The sequence below is a fragment of the Trichoderma gamsii genome (assembly GCF_001481775.2).
Source record: "Trichoderma gamsii strain T6085 chromosome Unknown Scaffold_22.2, whole genome shotgun sequence".
NCBI classification, from domain to species: Eukaryota; Fungi; Ascomycota; class Sordariomycetes; order Hypocreales; family Hypocreaceae; genus Trichoderma; species Trichoderma gamsii.
Genome location: NW_020171359.1, coordinates 439,575 through 456,891, shown reverse-complemented (window position 1 = coordinate 456,891; position 17,317 = coordinate 439,575). Strand labels below are relative to the sequence as shown.

General features: G+C 47.7%; 5 protein-coding genes across 5 annotated transcripts; 1 reads left to right on the top strand and 4 right to left on the bottom strand.

Moving 5' to 3' along the window:
• Window positions 1-489: 489 nt before the first annotated feature.
• Window positions 490-918, bottom strand: TGAM01_v206574 (hypothetical protein; the record flags this gene model as incomplete). The annotated part of the gene is made up of 1 exon (XM_024549900.1): window positions 490-918. One exon carries the CDS (start codon window positions 916-918, stop codon window positions 490-492), a length of 429 nt encoding a protein of 142 aa, XP_024405374.1.
• Window positions 919-1,180: 262 nt separating this feature from the next.
• TGAM01_v206573 (hypothetical protein) lies at window positions 1,181-7,018 on the bottom strand (the record flags this gene model as incomplete). The annotated part of the gene is made up of 3 exons (XM_024549899.1): window positions 1,181-1,204; window positions 2,677-4,326; window positions 4,379-7,018. 3 exons carry the CDS (start codon window positions 7,016-7,018, stop codon window positions 1,181-1,183), a joined length of 4,314 nt encoding a protein of 1,437 aa, XP_024405373.1.
• An 874-nt stretch (window positions 7,019-7,892) lies between these two features.
• TGAM01_v206572 (DOPA 4,5-dioxygenase) lies at window positions 7,893-8,595 on the bottom strand (the record flags this gene model as incomplete). Its single annotated transcript, XM_018801666.1, has 3 exons — window positions 7,893-8,170; window positions 8,249-8,331; window positions 8,417-8,595. The coding sequence occupies 3 exons, from the start codon at window positions 8,593-8,595 to the stop codon at window positions 7,893-7,895; spliced, it is 540 nt and encodes a 179-aa protein (XP_018664981.1).
• A 3,723-nt stretch (window positions 8,596-12,318) lies between these two features.
• On the top strand, window positions 12,319-13,972 carry TGAM01_v206571 (major facilitator superfamily transporter; the record flags this gene model as incomplete). Its single annotated transcript, XM_018801667.1, has 3 exons — window positions 12,319-13,257; window positions 13,319-13,444; window positions 13,508-13,972. 3 exons carry the CDS (start codon window positions 12,319-12,321, stop codon window positions 13,970-13,972), a joined length of 1,530 nt encoding a protein of 509 aa, XP_018664982.1.
• Window positions 13,973-14,197: 225 nt separating this feature from the next.
• On the bottom strand, window positions 14,198-16,870 carry TGAM01_v206570 (hypothetical protein; the record flags this gene model as incomplete). The annotated part of the gene is made up of 1 exon (XM_018801668.1): window positions 14,198-16,870. One exon carries the CDS (start codon window positions 16,868-16,870, stop codon window positions 14,198-14,200), a length of 2,673 nt encoding a protein of 890 aa, XP_018664983.1.
• Window positions 16,871-17,317: the final 447 nt, after the last annotated feature.

Below are 17,317 nucleotides of genomic sequence, written 5' to 3'. Positions count from 1 at the left end.
AGCACCATTTAAAAAATAAGATTAAATTCTCGTCATGATAAATCCGAAGTTGCCTCGAGCTTAAGTCGCAATGAGAGGCTGCTGGACAAGTGGCGCCGGATCCTGCTCGGCCGAGGATACAACCCGCTAAACACCGACTTACTGTAGGCGCTAACGATGCCTCTGGTCCGGATTTGCTACAGGCAGAAGATGCATTATCATTGGCGAAATATACAATAAGGGACCCTGTTTCTGATTCAGCGATGGCGATGATTTTGCTTGGTATCAGATGCCTTCTTGGACTCCAATCAGATGCAAGGTAACGAATAAAGGGAGAAAGAGTTGAAATGCTGGTGCGGATTAGTGATGGTGCTGGACTGCTAGAGTGGATGCGCGTTCTTCGGTTTATTATAAGATGGAAATGAGCGGCATGATATTAGACACCATGTGATAAGATATGTATAGACTCAAGCAGAAACTAAATACTTCTTATTTGAAATACAATGCTCTTTAAGAAATATTAAACCGTGCACGCACGTCAGCTGGTAAATTGGCGATAAACTCGGGTTCTGAGCCTGGAGGACCCAAGATTCGTCCATATTCTGCCATTCTGGGGATATCGCAAATGTAAACCCAAAACTTCGACTCCGAAACTCCAGTCACTTGGCTGCCCTCCCTGACTATGCGTTCAATGATTCGCGTCTTTTGCTCCTCTGAGCGACCGGCCCGCACATCTCCGCGAACCCAAATTTGGTCAACGGTGACTGGTTCCGCGTTCAGAAATTGCTGGGTGGGTTCAACGTCTTGGAACACCACCTGGCATAGATAAAAGGGAATGTTGGAATCTTCGCAGTGGGTTGCAGTGATAACTCGAGCCAGCGCCTGTTTTGCCTCTGGCGACAAGGCATTTTTCGAAGCCGTTACGACATATGTTGGCATTGTGAAGTTTGGAGGCTAGCTTTACAAAAAGTGCAGAGGGTAAATTTCGCTATATGATGTATACCAAATTGATTGTGAGTGAGGAAATCTGTGACGAACAAATCTTAACATAACAGCGATGAGCGCTTTTATATATTTCCATTTGAACTCTGCTGAATTCTAAACGCAGTTTCACAAGGCGAATTTGTTGCAATATTGATTCCAAATCAAAGGCTTTTAGTAAATTACGCCTTCAACTGGGCCCTAGCGATGTATGCCCATCTCAGTGGTTGGAGAAAATCCCAAACTGCAGAGTTTAAGTTAGTATGTCGGGTTGTTCCGCACTTCAACAAAACCGAGGTTATTGCGTTCGGCGCAACGGAGAGGACGCAAATGCTACTTGAAAGTAGGCAAAAAGCGACAAAACGGCAACTGAGCGTGTTTCTCGTAGCCAAAATGCTCATATGAATGATGTTGAAGATATTCTGACGGCGCAAATGGTTAGACGAACAGTGTAAGGAGGCTCTCCAAGAGCGGTGCCAAAGTTAAGCAAGTAATAGTATACTTTTGGGTTTCTTTGTATTTGAATAGCCAGCTACCTTAGATATTAATATATAAGGTACCTAGGTAGTTACAATTAAAGTATACTTATAAGTATTACTTGCAAGTCATATCTATTAACATATCATATACTACCTAGAGAATTTAATAGGCTTTATTTGTCTGTATATCTCACTAAGAGCTAAACATCTTCCGTTTATAGTAGGAATATTTTTCCTTGGCCTTCAGACGAGCGACTGAGAATTTAGACCTGATATCGTTGATCCCACCCATGCGATCTGTCCATTGTATTGCTCTATCATCCGTCTCTCCAACACCGTCTGTCTGTGATATCTCATCATCCATCTCTTCATCATTGTCTATCTTGCACATCATCTTATTATCTGGTATACCCATGTGGTGGTGCACAATTGTCCAGTCATTGCCCACCTCATGTAAATAGTCATCCGTACCCAGTTCTGGAACGCCTGCCAGGCTTTCCATGATAGCCGTGCGTGGAAGAGATAGTTGTTTAATCAATTCGCTGTGACGAAATTGGATGATAGAAAGGGGTCCGATATTCTGGGAGAGAACCACGTAGTCTCTTAGAGTATCCCACTGAGGATTCCGATATTTATGGGGAATCCATACAAGCCTTTTCCCACTCAATCCAATCCAAGTTGTCTCTGAGTCTCGTTCGTAACGACGTACGTTTTTGAAACGTGACATGTTGACGGTCTCGCCGGTGAGATCTAGGCCCGTTCTCGTTCGTAATACGATCCGGATACCCGTCCCTTGGCCTCTTGAGTAGTGCCATAGATCAAGATTCAACTCGTCATTTCCAATAAACTGAACGTTGCTGTTGTGGAATGCACGTTCTTTCATGTCTTTTATCCTTCTCTTATTCACCTCTTCTTCTCCTTCTTCCCCTTCTTCCGCTCCTTCCGCTCCCCCCAGCGTCCCTCCATCCACCCGATCATCAAAACTTGATAAAGTCCAAAAGCCTGGGCTAAGATTGGAACGGCGAGGATGGCTATGCAAATAATACTGGCTAAATTCTATCGCTTGAATGGCTGAAACTGATTCAATATCCCATATTTCAACCCTGGACGAGAAATTCTTATCCGAGTAGGCAATTGCCAGTCGTCTGCTGTCCCTAGAGAAGCGAAGGTGGGGATGCAGGAAACAATGTCTCTTTTCTAAAAACATCAGACATTTTCCTGAGCTTGTGTCCCATACCTGAACTCTGAGGGCGTAGGGCAAACGCTTAGATATCTTCTCGTGCTCGAGTGTGTCGGGCAAACGCACGGAAAGGTTCTGATACCTGAATGGAATGGCTAGGCGCGCGCTATTTGGCGAAAATGGGAAAGGGTCGAGAGCATATCGAAACGTGAACATGGAAGTTTTCTTCTGCGTCAAAATATTTCCTGCCGGCTTAGAAGAAACGTCCCACAGTTTAACCATGGCAGATGAGATGAAGACTAGCTTCTCAGAATCAGGGGAAAATTTAAGGATAAGGTTTGTGAGATCTTGATCACCATATGGGTGTTCAAGGAGATTAGTGGAAGTGTTTTCAAGTAGATTGGTGGAAGTGTTTGTGTCGATGTCGAGAAGTTTTATACCCGTTGGGCGTATGGACATTGATGCGACCAATTTGCAGTTAGGCGATAGAGAAACCTTCCACCTGTGAACAGTAACTTCTTCAGGTGCATGTTCGAGTAAATCTTGTACGATGAAGCTTTCTTGGTCCATCTCCACAACATTGATCACGGCATAATCGACGCTGTATATCTTCTGTCCGTCGTGGGAAAAGATTAAGTAATTACTTCTCGATCTGATGGTTCGCAAGCAACTGCTAGATGTCATGCTCAGAATCTGAATTCCGTCCGAAGTAGATGCTGCTAATAATGTCCCGTCTGGCGAGAAGGCAAAATCAATTAAACCTCCGCTGCTCTCGAATGACCATTTAATCTCCCCCGATGCTGTATCGAAAAAGGCGATAGTGCGCGATGATATACGAACGGCTAAAAGAGAGCCGTCCGGAGAGAACTTGATGTCGTTGATGTGATCCGTCGTAACATGAACTTTACTGCCAGTATCGATGTTGAAGATTTCAACATGCGTCTGATCGGCATGACCTCTGGACTGTGCTATAATATTCTTGTTGACGGTTGAGAATATAGAAAGTGATACAGGAGTGCTTGATTCGTCAAGCTGAAGCCTCTCAATCATTTGGCCTGTTTCGGTATTCCAGATTGAAGCAATGATCCTCGTGTCACTGTCATTTTTACTTTTGGAGAGACAGCCCAGTATGTTGTGAGCTGACGCCAGATATGAAATTGATTTCACCATGTTTTCGATCGGGAGCTGTTGCGTAGCTTTGCCCGTTGCAATATCCCATATCATTAACTTGTGATTTGGATAGTCAAACCAGCTTGATGCTAGCTCGTCTCTACTGCAAGGAGAAAAGCAAAATCTAATAGAGAAGTAGCGGCTTTGAGCGCGTTCTTCTCCAGGTGCAGTGCCGTGCAACACGGGCAAGGCTCGAATCAGTTTGCCAGAGAAAGTCTCCCATATGGCTATAGTACTATAGCCTGCAGACGCTATCCATGTTCCGCCGCAGGAGGCAGCGAGGTGGCTAAGATACTCCTTGTTGCCCCCGTATGTTCTAGAAGCAGGAGCCCATTCGGATTCACCATTTGGCAATGCGTGGATCCATTCCGGAGCTTCGTGTTTAAACCGTTGGCGAGTGATGCTCTTGGTTGGACTAAAGATTAAAGCCGACACATAGACTTGCAGAGGGTAATCTGCTATAGCGTTGTCAAACGTTTGGATAAAGCGGCGAGCATCCCAAACTCGCTTGCGTAGTTCGGGTATTCCAGAATTTGCCTTTTGCAGCAGATTAGAAGCTATCTGCGTGATTGAGCCACGTAAAACTTACAACCAAATGCTCCAGTCGTTGCATTGCTGCTATGCCGTCGAATATATTTCTGAGAAGGCTCAAAGCTTCTAGCCAATAAATGAACTTTTCTTCTAGAAAGGCATTTATCAATTTGAAACTCGTGGGCTGGTCTTTGCTATTGGGCATAGACTTTTCAAAATGATCAATCCAATGGACACATCCGTATCTTACAGAAATGAGTGGATCTTCGTCCAGGGCTCGCTGTGGGAGATCATCAACTGAAAACGCAGGATCGACAAGATTATACATGTCCTTCTTTAACACGCTTCTCATAGCCGAAATACACATCTCGAGTATCTCTCTGTGGACGTGTTCCGTACCATTCGGGAAGAGCCGCTGGACGGCGTGTTTGACGATGAAGTCTTTGGCAGATTGATGAACAAAGTATACAGTACTATTTCTCATAGTCAAAAATGAGCCACAATAGCCTAATACATCTTCCCAGGTATCGTCGTTAGGCTCTGTACCACCTTTGTCATGGCTGATGTCGTTGATCATGGAAGCGAATTCCGATGTAGTAAGAGGCCGGTTGGTGACTGTGGCGATAGCTAGAACTCTTCTGCCAAAATCTGATATCTTTGAATCGCATACTCTATCCATCATTCGATTATAGAGTTGGTCAAGTCCTACAGGGAACTCTATCAATTTGAAGAGATGATCGAATCGTGGAGTCCACTCGAGTTGGGCACATACTAATGCAACCCAGAGGAAAGTCCCATTTGCGTTGGTAGATAGATATTCCTCTAGATGATCAATTTGTGATTTGGTATAGCCTTTCTTGCGAGATAGAAGTTTCAGTTGATGCTGGATATACTTCATTATCGCAGTAGAAACAAATGCCGCGTTGAGCTCAAGGCTCATAATCGACTTATTTTCCGCAGTTGCCAGTGTCTCTTGAATGTCTGCATAATTGCGACTCGACACGAGCCATTTCACCCGAGACGATGAAGCTGAGCTTTGCGTTATAACTTTAAGAATTTGCGCCAAATCTGACACACACTCATCTAATGCATCGATAACGAAGATTGGATCCTTTAGAGAGTCATCTCTGAGCATCTGCTCAAATATGCGAGAAAGAACAACCCAAGAATTGGCCCCTTCAAAAGCAGATTTTCCAGACTTGTCAAACTCGTGTCTGAGGCAAGTGATGAGAGAGGGTTGCTGTAAGACTATCATATGTAGCAATCCTCGTAGTATCGCTGCAGCATTGTTGAGGCGGATATCTGTTGCTTGACAGAGAAAATAATAGATTTTGCGTCCAGTTTTTCTCGCTTTCAACTCATCTATGATACCACATAACAGCATGGTCTTTCCTTTGCCTGGATCGCCCTTGATCCAAAGTAAGCGAATTCCAGGGTCTTCAAGCCACTGTACGAACTCCTCACTTTTCGTGACCCAGATATACGCATCCCGAAGCAGCCCCCCCTTCGTCTCCTCAATACGAATCTTATCATCCTCAGGGTTTGTGATGAATAGGGCATTTAAACAGGCTTTATTCTCCTGAAGCTTGAGAACTGTGGTGGGTGATTTATCGGTTTGGGGGTAACGCTCAATTAAAGCTCTTGTGACTGATGCAGCGGCAGCGGCAGCAAAGTATTGCCATTCTGCCCATATTTGCGATTTATGGCCATCTCCATAGCTGCTCACACCCTTAACGATGATGCAAGGCAATTCGTCCCAGACTCCAGCGCCCTCCGTCTCAAAAGCGATGATGTTGTGTTTCTGAGCTAGAGAATCTCGATGAATACCGGATCTAAATGCCGTGTCGCCGGATCCAAAGCGTCCAAGAAAGATATGTGGAATTTGTGCAGAATTGGCATCCCCATTATTCTCTAGCTTGTTCTTCAGGTGTAACCGAGTTCGGGTTTTTACACATTTGTGTTCGCAGCCAGTCTGTTCGCAAATCAATTCCGTAGACTGGTCACATACTGCATAGAAGCCTTCATCCGGGCTGTAGTCGGCACACGCACATTGTGACGAGTTATAATGCCTGTGGCGATGGGTTGACTCGAAGAGAATATCGTTGGTAGAGCCAGGGTACCTGTAAGTTGCGGCCTTGCGCCTCTGCCGATACTTTGCCTCTGACACACGGCCCTGAATTTGTTGTAGGAAAACCGAAACCTTACCCTCCAAAAGCTCGTATCCCCTTTCGGTTTTAATGGTTGTAGTAAAATTTCGGATGTTTTTGTTTGCACGCCCATGCATCCGCTCAATAGTGTTCTTTGACTGAGTGCCCAGATCATACTCGATGACTGTTTCACTGATGACTACATCACCAAGCAGTAATTCTTCTCCATTTGCATCAGGAACCCCCTCGCATATCCCGGCAAGAATCAGGAGCTCAATGCAAGTATAACTCGATCGAAGACTGGCCGCTGCACTTGCTGCGGGTGCTTTGCCTGAGCTGCAGAGCAGCACCGCAACAACATTAAAATTCCCCATGCAGCCTGTGGTGTAAGTGTTGAGATCACCCCTGGCTCTGCCGAAGGGGTCGCCATCTGTGTCCCAAAAATCGTCGAAAAGAAGGCAGAGCGCATCGTATTCAAGCGCTCTTGTACATACAATGGCGATTTCGAATCCGTCTCTGCTAGTGGGCTTCGAAGGCTTGCCGGCCACCATCCTAGCAATCGAGGCTTATTCTTTGAGTGTATTTTCTTTTCTTACTCTCTCAGGATATCAGCAAGATGGATTCAAAGGTGGGAGTAAGTCTAGCGATGCAAAGACGGCCTTGAGAGGGTGTGGCAGAGGGAAACAAATTTCATGTCGGACTCCGAGCGCGATGATGCGGGCATCCTTCGACTCCTCTTTGCTGCGGCTGAAAGCTGCATGATACGTCTCTTGATTGGGAAGCATCCAACCAGAAGTGTCAAACAATGCAGGATGGTGGAGTATGCCGCAACAATACGTGCGCAAGGAAGAAACAAGGCTCTGGGCTGCAATTGGGCATCGACTCAATCCTGGCGCCGTGTACTGCTACATGTAACTACCACTAGACAAAACAGACGGCGTGATTCGTTGGACTTTGGTCTATGTGCCTTAGGCAGTCCTCTGCATTTCACGCCTTCGTCCTTATGCGATCAAAAGAACAATATTACGATCGCTATATACATCCATCAGCTCAAATTTAATATCTAAATCGCTGGGTATGTCTGTAATACATTCTTTATATAGTATTGGGCTCTCATCTTATTAGGGTTCTTCATTCCAAGAACTCGACTGCGCTAGACCTTAGGATCGAACAGGTTTAGGTGATAAAGCCTGAAGAATCCCGTTGTATATAGATCGTAAGCCAACCATCTTCTGAAAGCGCATGCTACTATTACAGAGACTATAGTGGCATATGAGACGTATGTCGTATAAAAGCTTCACAAAAATGGACGAGCACCAAGAAATAGCAATGTAGCAGACACTGCATGAACGAAGACACTTCCGCTAAAGATGAATGGAGATAGAATCGCATGTGAAGGTACTTTTTGAGTGAATATATAAAGAACTAAGAAGATCGAGCAAATATAGTAAAGTCTAGAGATAGCTTCTCGCCCATCCAAATGGCTCGCTGTGAGTGGTCGCGGAAAGCAGATTCGGAAGATGACACTCCTTCTTCTGGAATCGTATTGGGGTGGATAAGAGCCGAGAGGGGGCCCCGCCAGACGGCTAGCCAAGCAATAAATGCTCCGAACTGAGCAGGAGTAAAGACGTTGACTTCGAACATGGCCACCGGGTGCGGGCCGATTGGCCGATCCCAAAAGGTGTAGACTCTCAGCTCCGGGACTTTGAACGGCAAAATCGGTCAGTACGGTTATTGACTCAAAATGGATCGTACTGTAGTACGGCAATTTAGTAACTTACACTCTCTTCGGATGCGTTCCCATAGCTCGCGTGCATATTTGGTTTGCTCTTTGTTTTGCTGGAAATAGTAGATGTGGATATCACTTGTTGGTTACAAGTCAGCGCTTAATCACCAATGGTCCAAGCATTGCAGTACGAAAAGAGAGGGTGGCAAGATGGGAAACTCACAAGCCTCCTCTTCGGCCGGTGTCCAACGGCTCAGTGAAGGTATTATATGCCTCGCTCAGGCCCTCACGTTTGGGATTTACATAGCTCTTCCCATCTTCATTTCTCTCGTCTGAGAGTGGGGGAGCATTCTCAAAGCCAGCCAGTGGCGAAGTATACTTGTATTTCAACGGATTGGCCATTGCTAATTTGTTGAAGCTCGTTGCAGATTTGAAGAACAGTCGATGGATGGGAATAGATCTGCTGTGATGCAATTGGTGTCGTTGAAAGCCCAGTGAGGAGGTAGATGGCGTGCTTAGCTGCCGCGGAATGAAAGTGTGCACTTCGGAGCACGGCGTAATACCGAATACGCGGGTAGTATCGGGGCACACTGAACACGCTGGATCGTGGACAGAGGTATGTTGGATTTAAGTAGATGGTCCACGGGTGTTATTCAAATATTCTGGATTCAAGAGTATATGAATATGCGATTATAACCGTCTTGAGCACTGTATAAAACCATTTCCACGAAGCTGCGGTTGGATCAGCTTTTAACCACCGCTTCTAACACGGCTTGGTTGGAGGGTTGTTATAAATCAGCATGGGTATACGTATGGCCAAAATTGTGGCGTTCTCATTATCTGTCATGATTTCTTGAGGGACTGTTATTAATCCACAGATTGATAACAGAGATCATGTCTTATCAATCTCATTGCTCTTCAATGACGGAGCAATCGAGATTACTGCTGCTGGTGATCCCACTTTAGCGCTCTGGCCTAAGTGGGATGGGCGAGACGCTCGTTAGTAATGACGGGATGACTAATTAGAATCTTCGTTCTGAGATCGAGTTGATTGGGGCTGGCATAGAAGGTGTCAAAATGGGTACGAGTTGCTCTGTCCTTCATCTTTGCAAGACTTGTCGCTGGATATTCACATGCGTGTTATCCTCGGCAAGACACTCGCTAGACTGGCCTCTACCAATGGTGTTGGAGCACGAATCCTGGGCATGGCAATAGATGATGCGACTTTGCAACGCGCTTCCTTATTTACTGTCTTTCATGTAGCAGATAGAATGCCCATCTCTCTTCAATATTCTTTCATGGAATTAGTTACAAAACGCATCAAATTATGGCCAGAATAGCAATCTTTCTTGCAAATACTTTGTGCTTCGTATGATAGCTTTGATCTATTTAAAGCAGCGATCAGTGCGCTAAACTTCACTAAATATCATGTTTCCAAAGAACTTGTCAAATAGTCCTGAAGAATCGAGAAGTATATCCAATAAATGAATGTTTTAACGATATCCCAGTGCATTATACTCAATGCCAGAGGGAGAGAAATCTTTGATGATTAGATCACAGTATGAAACCAATAAGGGCCGCCAAAAATGGTCTCCTTATCGTTTTGGGCTTTAGACGTTTTACTGTATAACTGTACCCAAGTAATAAGTGAGCATCATATCCCGAATTCCGAGTAACGAACGGGCGCAAACACACTCTTAAGTCGATGGAGTTAGTTATCTTGTGGCTATAGTGCGAGCCCGCCATTTGCTGCCCTTCAGCTACCGAGACATCGCAGCCGTCGCTAAATACATGTCCTAAGGCTAATTAGAAACTCACAAAGCAGCCTAGCGGGCGGAATGTCTCCGAGTGATGTAAAGAAAAGTGCCGTAAAGGCTGATTGGCGATTCATATGGTATAGCAAGATGTCTTCCGCTTGCAGGTGAATTAGAGACCATAGTCAATTCCTGTTAAGGTCTCTGTACTCCTACAACAGAAGAAATAGAAGCCCAAGCACGCTTCTACTAGTATTACAATGACCTTGAACATGCTTCGTGGCGAGTAGAAATGGCATGACTAGCTAAGCATTAAGCTAGTGGACCCGGGAACGTTCTCCAATATCTTGGGGATGGCAATTCAGGGCACACCGGAGACTTGCCGCATCCGCGAAAACGTGGCAATAGACAGAAAGGACAGAGGTATACGCTGTGCCTTGTACTTTGCAGATGTCAAATTTCGGGGAATTTATGATTTCTGGGGAAATGTACCGTTTGAACCTATTTCTGTATACACGCTAGATGCTGGGAATTCATGGAGGGAACACCAAGACAAACGTACCTGTTTCCAGAAACGAGAGGACATTTCTGTCCTGGATAGCAAGTTCAGGGAATGTTGACAAGTCACAAGTTCCCGGGACAGCAGCTGCAGACCGTCACGGGGAGGCTCCGCGATTGCCAATAATTCGGCTATTGTGTTAAAATTCTTCATTTGCCGGAGGCAGCGAGTCAGCTGAATAGCCGCGTCCAAGCTCTCGCTTGTAGCTGCTAATGTTTTAGCACGTATGGAGATTAGGAAGCAGCATTAGCCGTTGCAAGGTCAAGGTTAATGGGTTGTGGCTATTCATCTGGTGATAATTCACCTAATTCAGTGGAGATATTGGCCTAGCATAATAGGCTAAATGGGCAAATGCGGAGAGTCTATAGTCCACAAAGTATATACATCACCCTTTTCTCGTTTGCGAGTCAACGGGTTTGCTCTCCAAACCTTGGGTCCAGCGAGCAAAAGCAGAGACGCTCAGCTCCATCACCGGCATTCCATCGGCGAAATGGTGACCATGACGCAGGTGCCGGCTTTCCGACCAAGCTAGGCATCGCATCCGCGGCTCTGGTTTGCTCTTAGTGGCAGGGATCCATGGGCCAAGTCAGCGTGGGGGGTTGTGATGCTCCCCAAATGAGGGCCTTGGACCGACTCATCGCCAATCATGCGGAGGGAACCAGCACATATGGTCCGAGGCCTCTCGCTTCTGAGCCGACAACAGGCGAAGACTGAGAGCGGTGGTTCGAGTTGTTTCCCGCTGTATTTGCCTTGTGTCGAAATGTCTATCGTTATAGAGTAGGCTACATGTTGACGACTGACTTAAGACGGGGAAAGCATCCGGGGAAATAGGGAAAAGGATCATCCAAGCCGGTCGGAATAAATGTGGACCGACTCAATAGCCGTTTCTACACGTATTGTCTAGTGCGGAGAAGAGAGCACAGAACGCCTCATATACCTGATGGCGTCGGTGTGCCATCCGGTCTCCAACTTTTCTTCCCTCCTTGTTTACCTGTCCCCCGCCTAAGGAAAAAAGTTAGCACTCGTAAAGTAAAGTGACCAGGGTGATCTGCAGTCTAGAAGGCAAAGAAGAGAAAAGGGCAGAAAAGGCGTCCCCACATAGGGCGGCGGCTCTTGTGGTTTGGAGAGAAAATGCCGCCAAAAGTGGCGTTACTGTATCCCCATTCGAAGAAATTTCTATACTTGGCGTGATCTATAGAATGAAGAGAGAAGAAAATTGCATCGTATGTTAGCTGTGCAATCCTATTGAAGCGACGATTGGATCATAAACGTAATAAGAAATTAGAGTACAAGAAAAAAACTTCTTAGCAAACTCCATCAGCTCTTCAATTCCCAGGCCGCCGCCAATAGCCACCGACCTTGACTCAGCTTCCCTTCAACGACTCCACCGTTGTGATGCATCCAGTCAATCGTTTCTTGCAAGACAAGCTGGGGATCCCCTTTCTGGGCGGCCTAAGCTTGAACTAGGCTGCTTGCAAACGGGGATCTCTTCTCCATGTCTCTCCATACCTCCATACCGCCGGGGAAAAGTTTGGGGAGAACAAGGACCATCGGCTCTCAGTTTAAGCGGGGTTTGGGGTTTGGATACAACGCTGCTGCTTGTCTAGATCGCTGTTTGGCCATGTACTCCCCTTGTCCGGGCCGGCCATGTGACATATGAAGAAGTGCTGCGAGTACATACGGCATGCGCCTGTTTGTCATATAAAAGACTCTGCCCGCGTTGCATCCCACAGAGGCCTGGTCTTACTGGTTGTATAGGAATCGTCGTTTTGATACCCCCAAAGCTCGTTGTCAGCTCTTCTCACGCTCACAATGACCGACGATATTTCCCGGGCCAACGAGCCGGCCTTTGACGCCGAGAAGCAGAACATCCAGAATCTCGAGCACACCGTCTCAAATGACTTCCCAGTGCCTCACCCAGCGGCCGCCATGGACCCTGCGCGGCGAGCCCAGGTCGAGAAGAGCCTCAAGCGCAAGCTCGATGCGCGATGCTCGCTCTTCATCCTCATCTACATCATGAACTACCTGGACCGCAACAACATTGGTGCTGCCCGTCTCAAGGGTCTGCAAAAGGACCTCAACCTCAACGACACCCAGTACGCGACGTGTCTCAGCATTCTCTATGTTGGATACATTCTCATGCAGGTGCCTTCCAACATGTTCATCAACCGCATCCAGCGCCCGTCTCTGTACATTGCCTGCGCCATGACTGTCTGGGGTCTCATCTCGACCCTGTCCGGCATTGCAAAGGACTTCAAGGACCTAGTCGTCATTCGATTCTTCCTGGGCTTCGTCGAGGCTGCTTTCTTGCCCGGTGCCCTGCTTATTCTGTCCAAGTGGTACACTCGCCGCGAGCTGACCACCCGCAACGCCCTCCTCTTCTGCGGTAACCTCATCTCCAACGCCTTCTCGTCGCTTGTTGCCGCCGGAGTCTTGTCCAACATGCAAGGCGTCTTGGGCCATGCCGCGTGGCGATGGCTGTTCTTCATTGAGGGTGCTGCTACCATGGCCATTGCCATTTCAGCTGCCTTCATCCTGCCTGACCTGCCCACCAATGCTCGTGGCTTCACCGAGGAGGAGAAGCAGGTTGCCCAGCTCCGTATGCTTGAGGATGTTGGTGAAGCAGACACCGATTCCAGCGGACAGGGCGCTTTCGACGGTCTCATCATGTGCGGCAAGGACGTCAAGGTCTATCTCATGATGCTTACACTGACTGCCTATGTCGTTGGTCTTTCTTTCAACGCCTTCTTCGTAAGTGCATTTCGCGCCTGACAACTTTTAAAACATGGCAACGTGCTAACTGTTTTCACAGCCAACCTTGACTGGTACCCTCGGCTTTGCTTATGTTCCCACCCTCCTCATGAGCGCCCCTCCTTGGGTCTTTGCCTGTCTCGTCTCCCTCGTTGTTTCGTGGAACGCCGATCGTACGCAGGAGAAGGTGAGTCGCGATTATTTCATATACCTATACATGTATTTTTGAGTCTAACATCCATTCTTTCAGTTCTTCCACATCATCTCTCCCATCATCATGGGCGTCATCGGCTTCGTCATCTCCATGTCCACCCTCAACCACGCCGCTCGATACTTTGCTCTCTTCCTCCAAGCCGGTTCCTATGCCGGTTTCATCGTCTTCTACAGCTGGATCAGCTCCTCATTCCCTCGTCCTCCGGCCAAGCGTGCTGTTGCCATCGCCATGGTAAACGCTTTCAGTCAGCTTGGTAACGTGGCTGGTTCATATGTCTGGGCCTTGCCTGAGAACGGATACCGAAAGAGTTACGGTATCGTTCTGGCCATGTTTGGCGTCACCATCGTTGGCTGCTTCTTGTTCAAGTTGATCCTCCAGAACTTGAACAAGAAGCTTGAGGCCACTGAGGTCGCCGTAGATGTGGAGAAGACAACGCAGACTGAGGTTGAGGATCTGGATGAATCCTTGAGGATGAGGAAGGGATTCCGTTACCTTGTATAAATTGCACGATGGTAATGACGACAAATATCTCGAAAAGATGGCTCGAGATGGACGATATAATGAAAAGAATCTTGTAACATTAGAAATAAGCACTGCATTCTGTCTGACACTGAGATAGAAAACTATCCAGCATTGATCAACAGATAAATGACAATTAAACATAAACATAACTTCATTATTCATTATTCCTAATTCTGTATACGGCTACTCTATTGGGACTTGCCATTACAGCTTCACGGTAGTAGCCTTAACATTTTTACCGCTGACTTGGATGCTGGCGCCACTTCCATCCCATCCTCCTACTTCAAGCTGCAGCTTCTCTTTGGGCCAAAGCGTGATATAGTTATCGGACCATGAAACAGGGTTTACATCGTTGCCACTCTTATCAACAAGTGTCAGGCGAATAAAGACGGCCGGTACAGACGACTTGTTCTCGAGCGTCACAGTACGTGTCTGCGTGCCCGGAATTCCAGGCGCGGGCTTACCAGGGCCAGTGGTGACAGAGACCTGAGCTGTAGACAGTTTGCTGAGAGGCGTGTAGTCGACGAACTTGGTGACCTGAGTGTAGTACCAAGTCGAGTTGTTCCAGTCGAGCTTATCAATGGAGTTGGTGACCCAGTACACGTTACGGCTCAAGACATTGCCGTTGTTATCAGACAGGACCAGGCGCAAAAAGGCAACGCTCGACAGTGTGCCAATTTGGCTAGAGATATCGACGACTTTGAAGCCCGAGTTGGCCTTGGTGTTGAAGTTGATAGACTTCTTAGCAACTTGCTTGCCGCTGGTGTTAATCAGCTCAATGTCAACCTTGCGCGGGCCACTCTTGTCAAGCGAGTGGTTGATGCCCCAGATTTCCTTGGTCTGGTAGTTGTAAGCGACATGCTCAATACGGGAACCAACTTTGGTGCCAAAGTAAGCGCCTGCAGGGTGAAGATAGTAGTCAAACTGGTTCCAGTGGAGACTCGGCCAAGCGTTATTCAGCATCCAGTAGATGAGGCCGGTGGCAGGGCGATCGGCATTCCATAGCGCCCCAAATCCTTCGTATTGAGATCGCGTCGCTTCGTAGTCCATCATCTGGGCCTTGATGAGGTAGTCATCCAAAGAGCTTGGAGCACCGTACCGCTTCCAGAGGCCTTCGTTGTAGATTTGTCTGTTGTAGAACGAAGAGAGGTTGGTTGACATGTGGAACAGATTCTTGTTGGGTTGCTTCCACAAGTCGTCCAGATCGCCCTGGTTGAGAAATCTCTTCAATGAGCCAATTTCAGGAGTACCAACGCCAGAGCCCAGCTCAGAACCGAAACCAAAAGCAGCGCCTAAGCGATCGGCAGAGGGCTCAGTGTCGTACCAGTAATTCGGAGGCACCCAGTCGTAAGGACCGTCCATCTTCATGCCAGAAGGACCGAGAATTGCTGGATATCCACGCTTAGCCGCGGAAGCAATGATGGGCGTTTGCCAGCCAGCATTCTTCAAATCATCGACATACATCGCGGCCGCCTGGTCATTCGGCCAGAAGTCGCTTCCAACAAGGAATGTCAGAATGCTGGGGTGCGGCTGAAGCACAGAAGCCTCATGGATCATGCTATAGTTGGCGGTTTCATAGTCTCCATCATCCCAAACAGGTGGCGGGAAAATTGCCAGTTCGTCGTTATAAGCCCAGGCCTCCCACTTATCGCAGCACTCCCAGCCTGGCATGACCATCAAGCCGTATTTGTCACAGATTTCGTAGAGTTCCGGCTGTTCCATCTTTCCCTCGAGACGAATGGTATTCTGGTTCATGTCCAGCATATACTCAACAATGCGAGTAAAGCGGGCGCTGTCCCATCGCAGGAACATATCAGCGCCATAGCCACCTCCAACGACCTGGAAAGGATGACCGTTGACACTGTACTGTGTGTCATTGTGCGAGTTGACAACAGAGGTAACTTTACGGACACCAAAGTTTGTCTCGGCCGTGTCTGAAACAGCGTTGTTGACAGAAAAGGTAACTTTGGCGTTGTAGAGAGGCTGGCCACCCCACTGCTTGGGCCACCAGATCTCTGGGTTCTTGAGAGTCTTCTTGAATTCGACGAGCTTCTTTTCGCCAGGGCCAAGCTTGACGCTTTGCTTGATGGCATCTCCAGCGCATGAAGCATCGCCAGTCACAACAGCTGCGGCATCAACAGTCACTGCAAAGGTCTCCAGATTCTGGGCTTCAGCGCGAATGGTAACCTCTGCAGGGCTACTCTCAACCGGAACATCGATATCCACCACTACCGAGATTGGGCCCATGGAGACAGAACCCGTCTGCTTGACAGTAATATCCCGCCAAATGCCACTTCCATTGTCACTTGGGTAAGGGTTCCAGTCGACAAATCCGAGTCCAAAGTCATAAAGGTAGTCAGTCGGGTAGACTTGGACGACGAAGGCGTTTTTCTCGGCAGCCAGGTTGGTGATGTCGTAGGTGCGGCCGCCATAAGCACCAGATTGGTAGTTGGAGTCGGCAATCTGCTTGCCATTGAGGAAGAGATCGGCTTTGGAAGTGATTCCGTTGGTCTGGAGGATGAAATGCTTGCCCTTTGCCGGAGACAGCGCAAACTCCTGGCGGTAGATCCAAGGAACGAGGAATTGACCCCAATTAACATGGTTGAGGTTGTCAGAATACCACAAGTCCTCGTCATTGTAAATTCCGGCGTTGATCAAACAGGCCATGATGGTGCATTTCGAAGTGCCTGCGTGATACCATGATGAGGTGTCAACACCGGGTTTTGAAAGCCCCTTGAGATCTTTGCTGACGTCGGAAGATGACTTGAGGTCCCAGTCTGGGATTGCAACTTGATCACCAGCTTTGGAGGTCAAAGGAGCAGCTGCAGAGGCAAGGCCACTGCCCAGCAATAGGGCGACGACAGCGTGGCCAATCATGGTTACGGCCGACGATGCTCACTTGGACTTTGCCGTCTTTCTCTGCCTCATATCCCGGACTGTCGGCCCTCTTTATAAACGCAAGGACGTCAATTCCTCTTTCCCCCTAGAATCAATTGCACGACCCGCTCAGCAACAGTACAGCCTTTCCAGCAAGGCGGTCCTACCTGCCAACTTTTTTTCAACTCGCCGCCCCATGCCTAGCATGGAATTGGGCATTTGCCACAGACTTCTAGGCGGTAAAGATTGCTGGGACGTGATACAACGTTACCTTACTAACTGGGCAAAGTACACAAAACCTCGGCTGCCCACCGAGCGGGTGAGGTTGCAGCAACTTTTGATTTGGGAGATTCTGCAGCTTGCTGGTTCCTGATTGAAGCGGGGAAGCAAGACAGCACAGCCAGGGGCAGGGGTCGGTCATTATCGTATAGGTACGTGTTGGGGTAG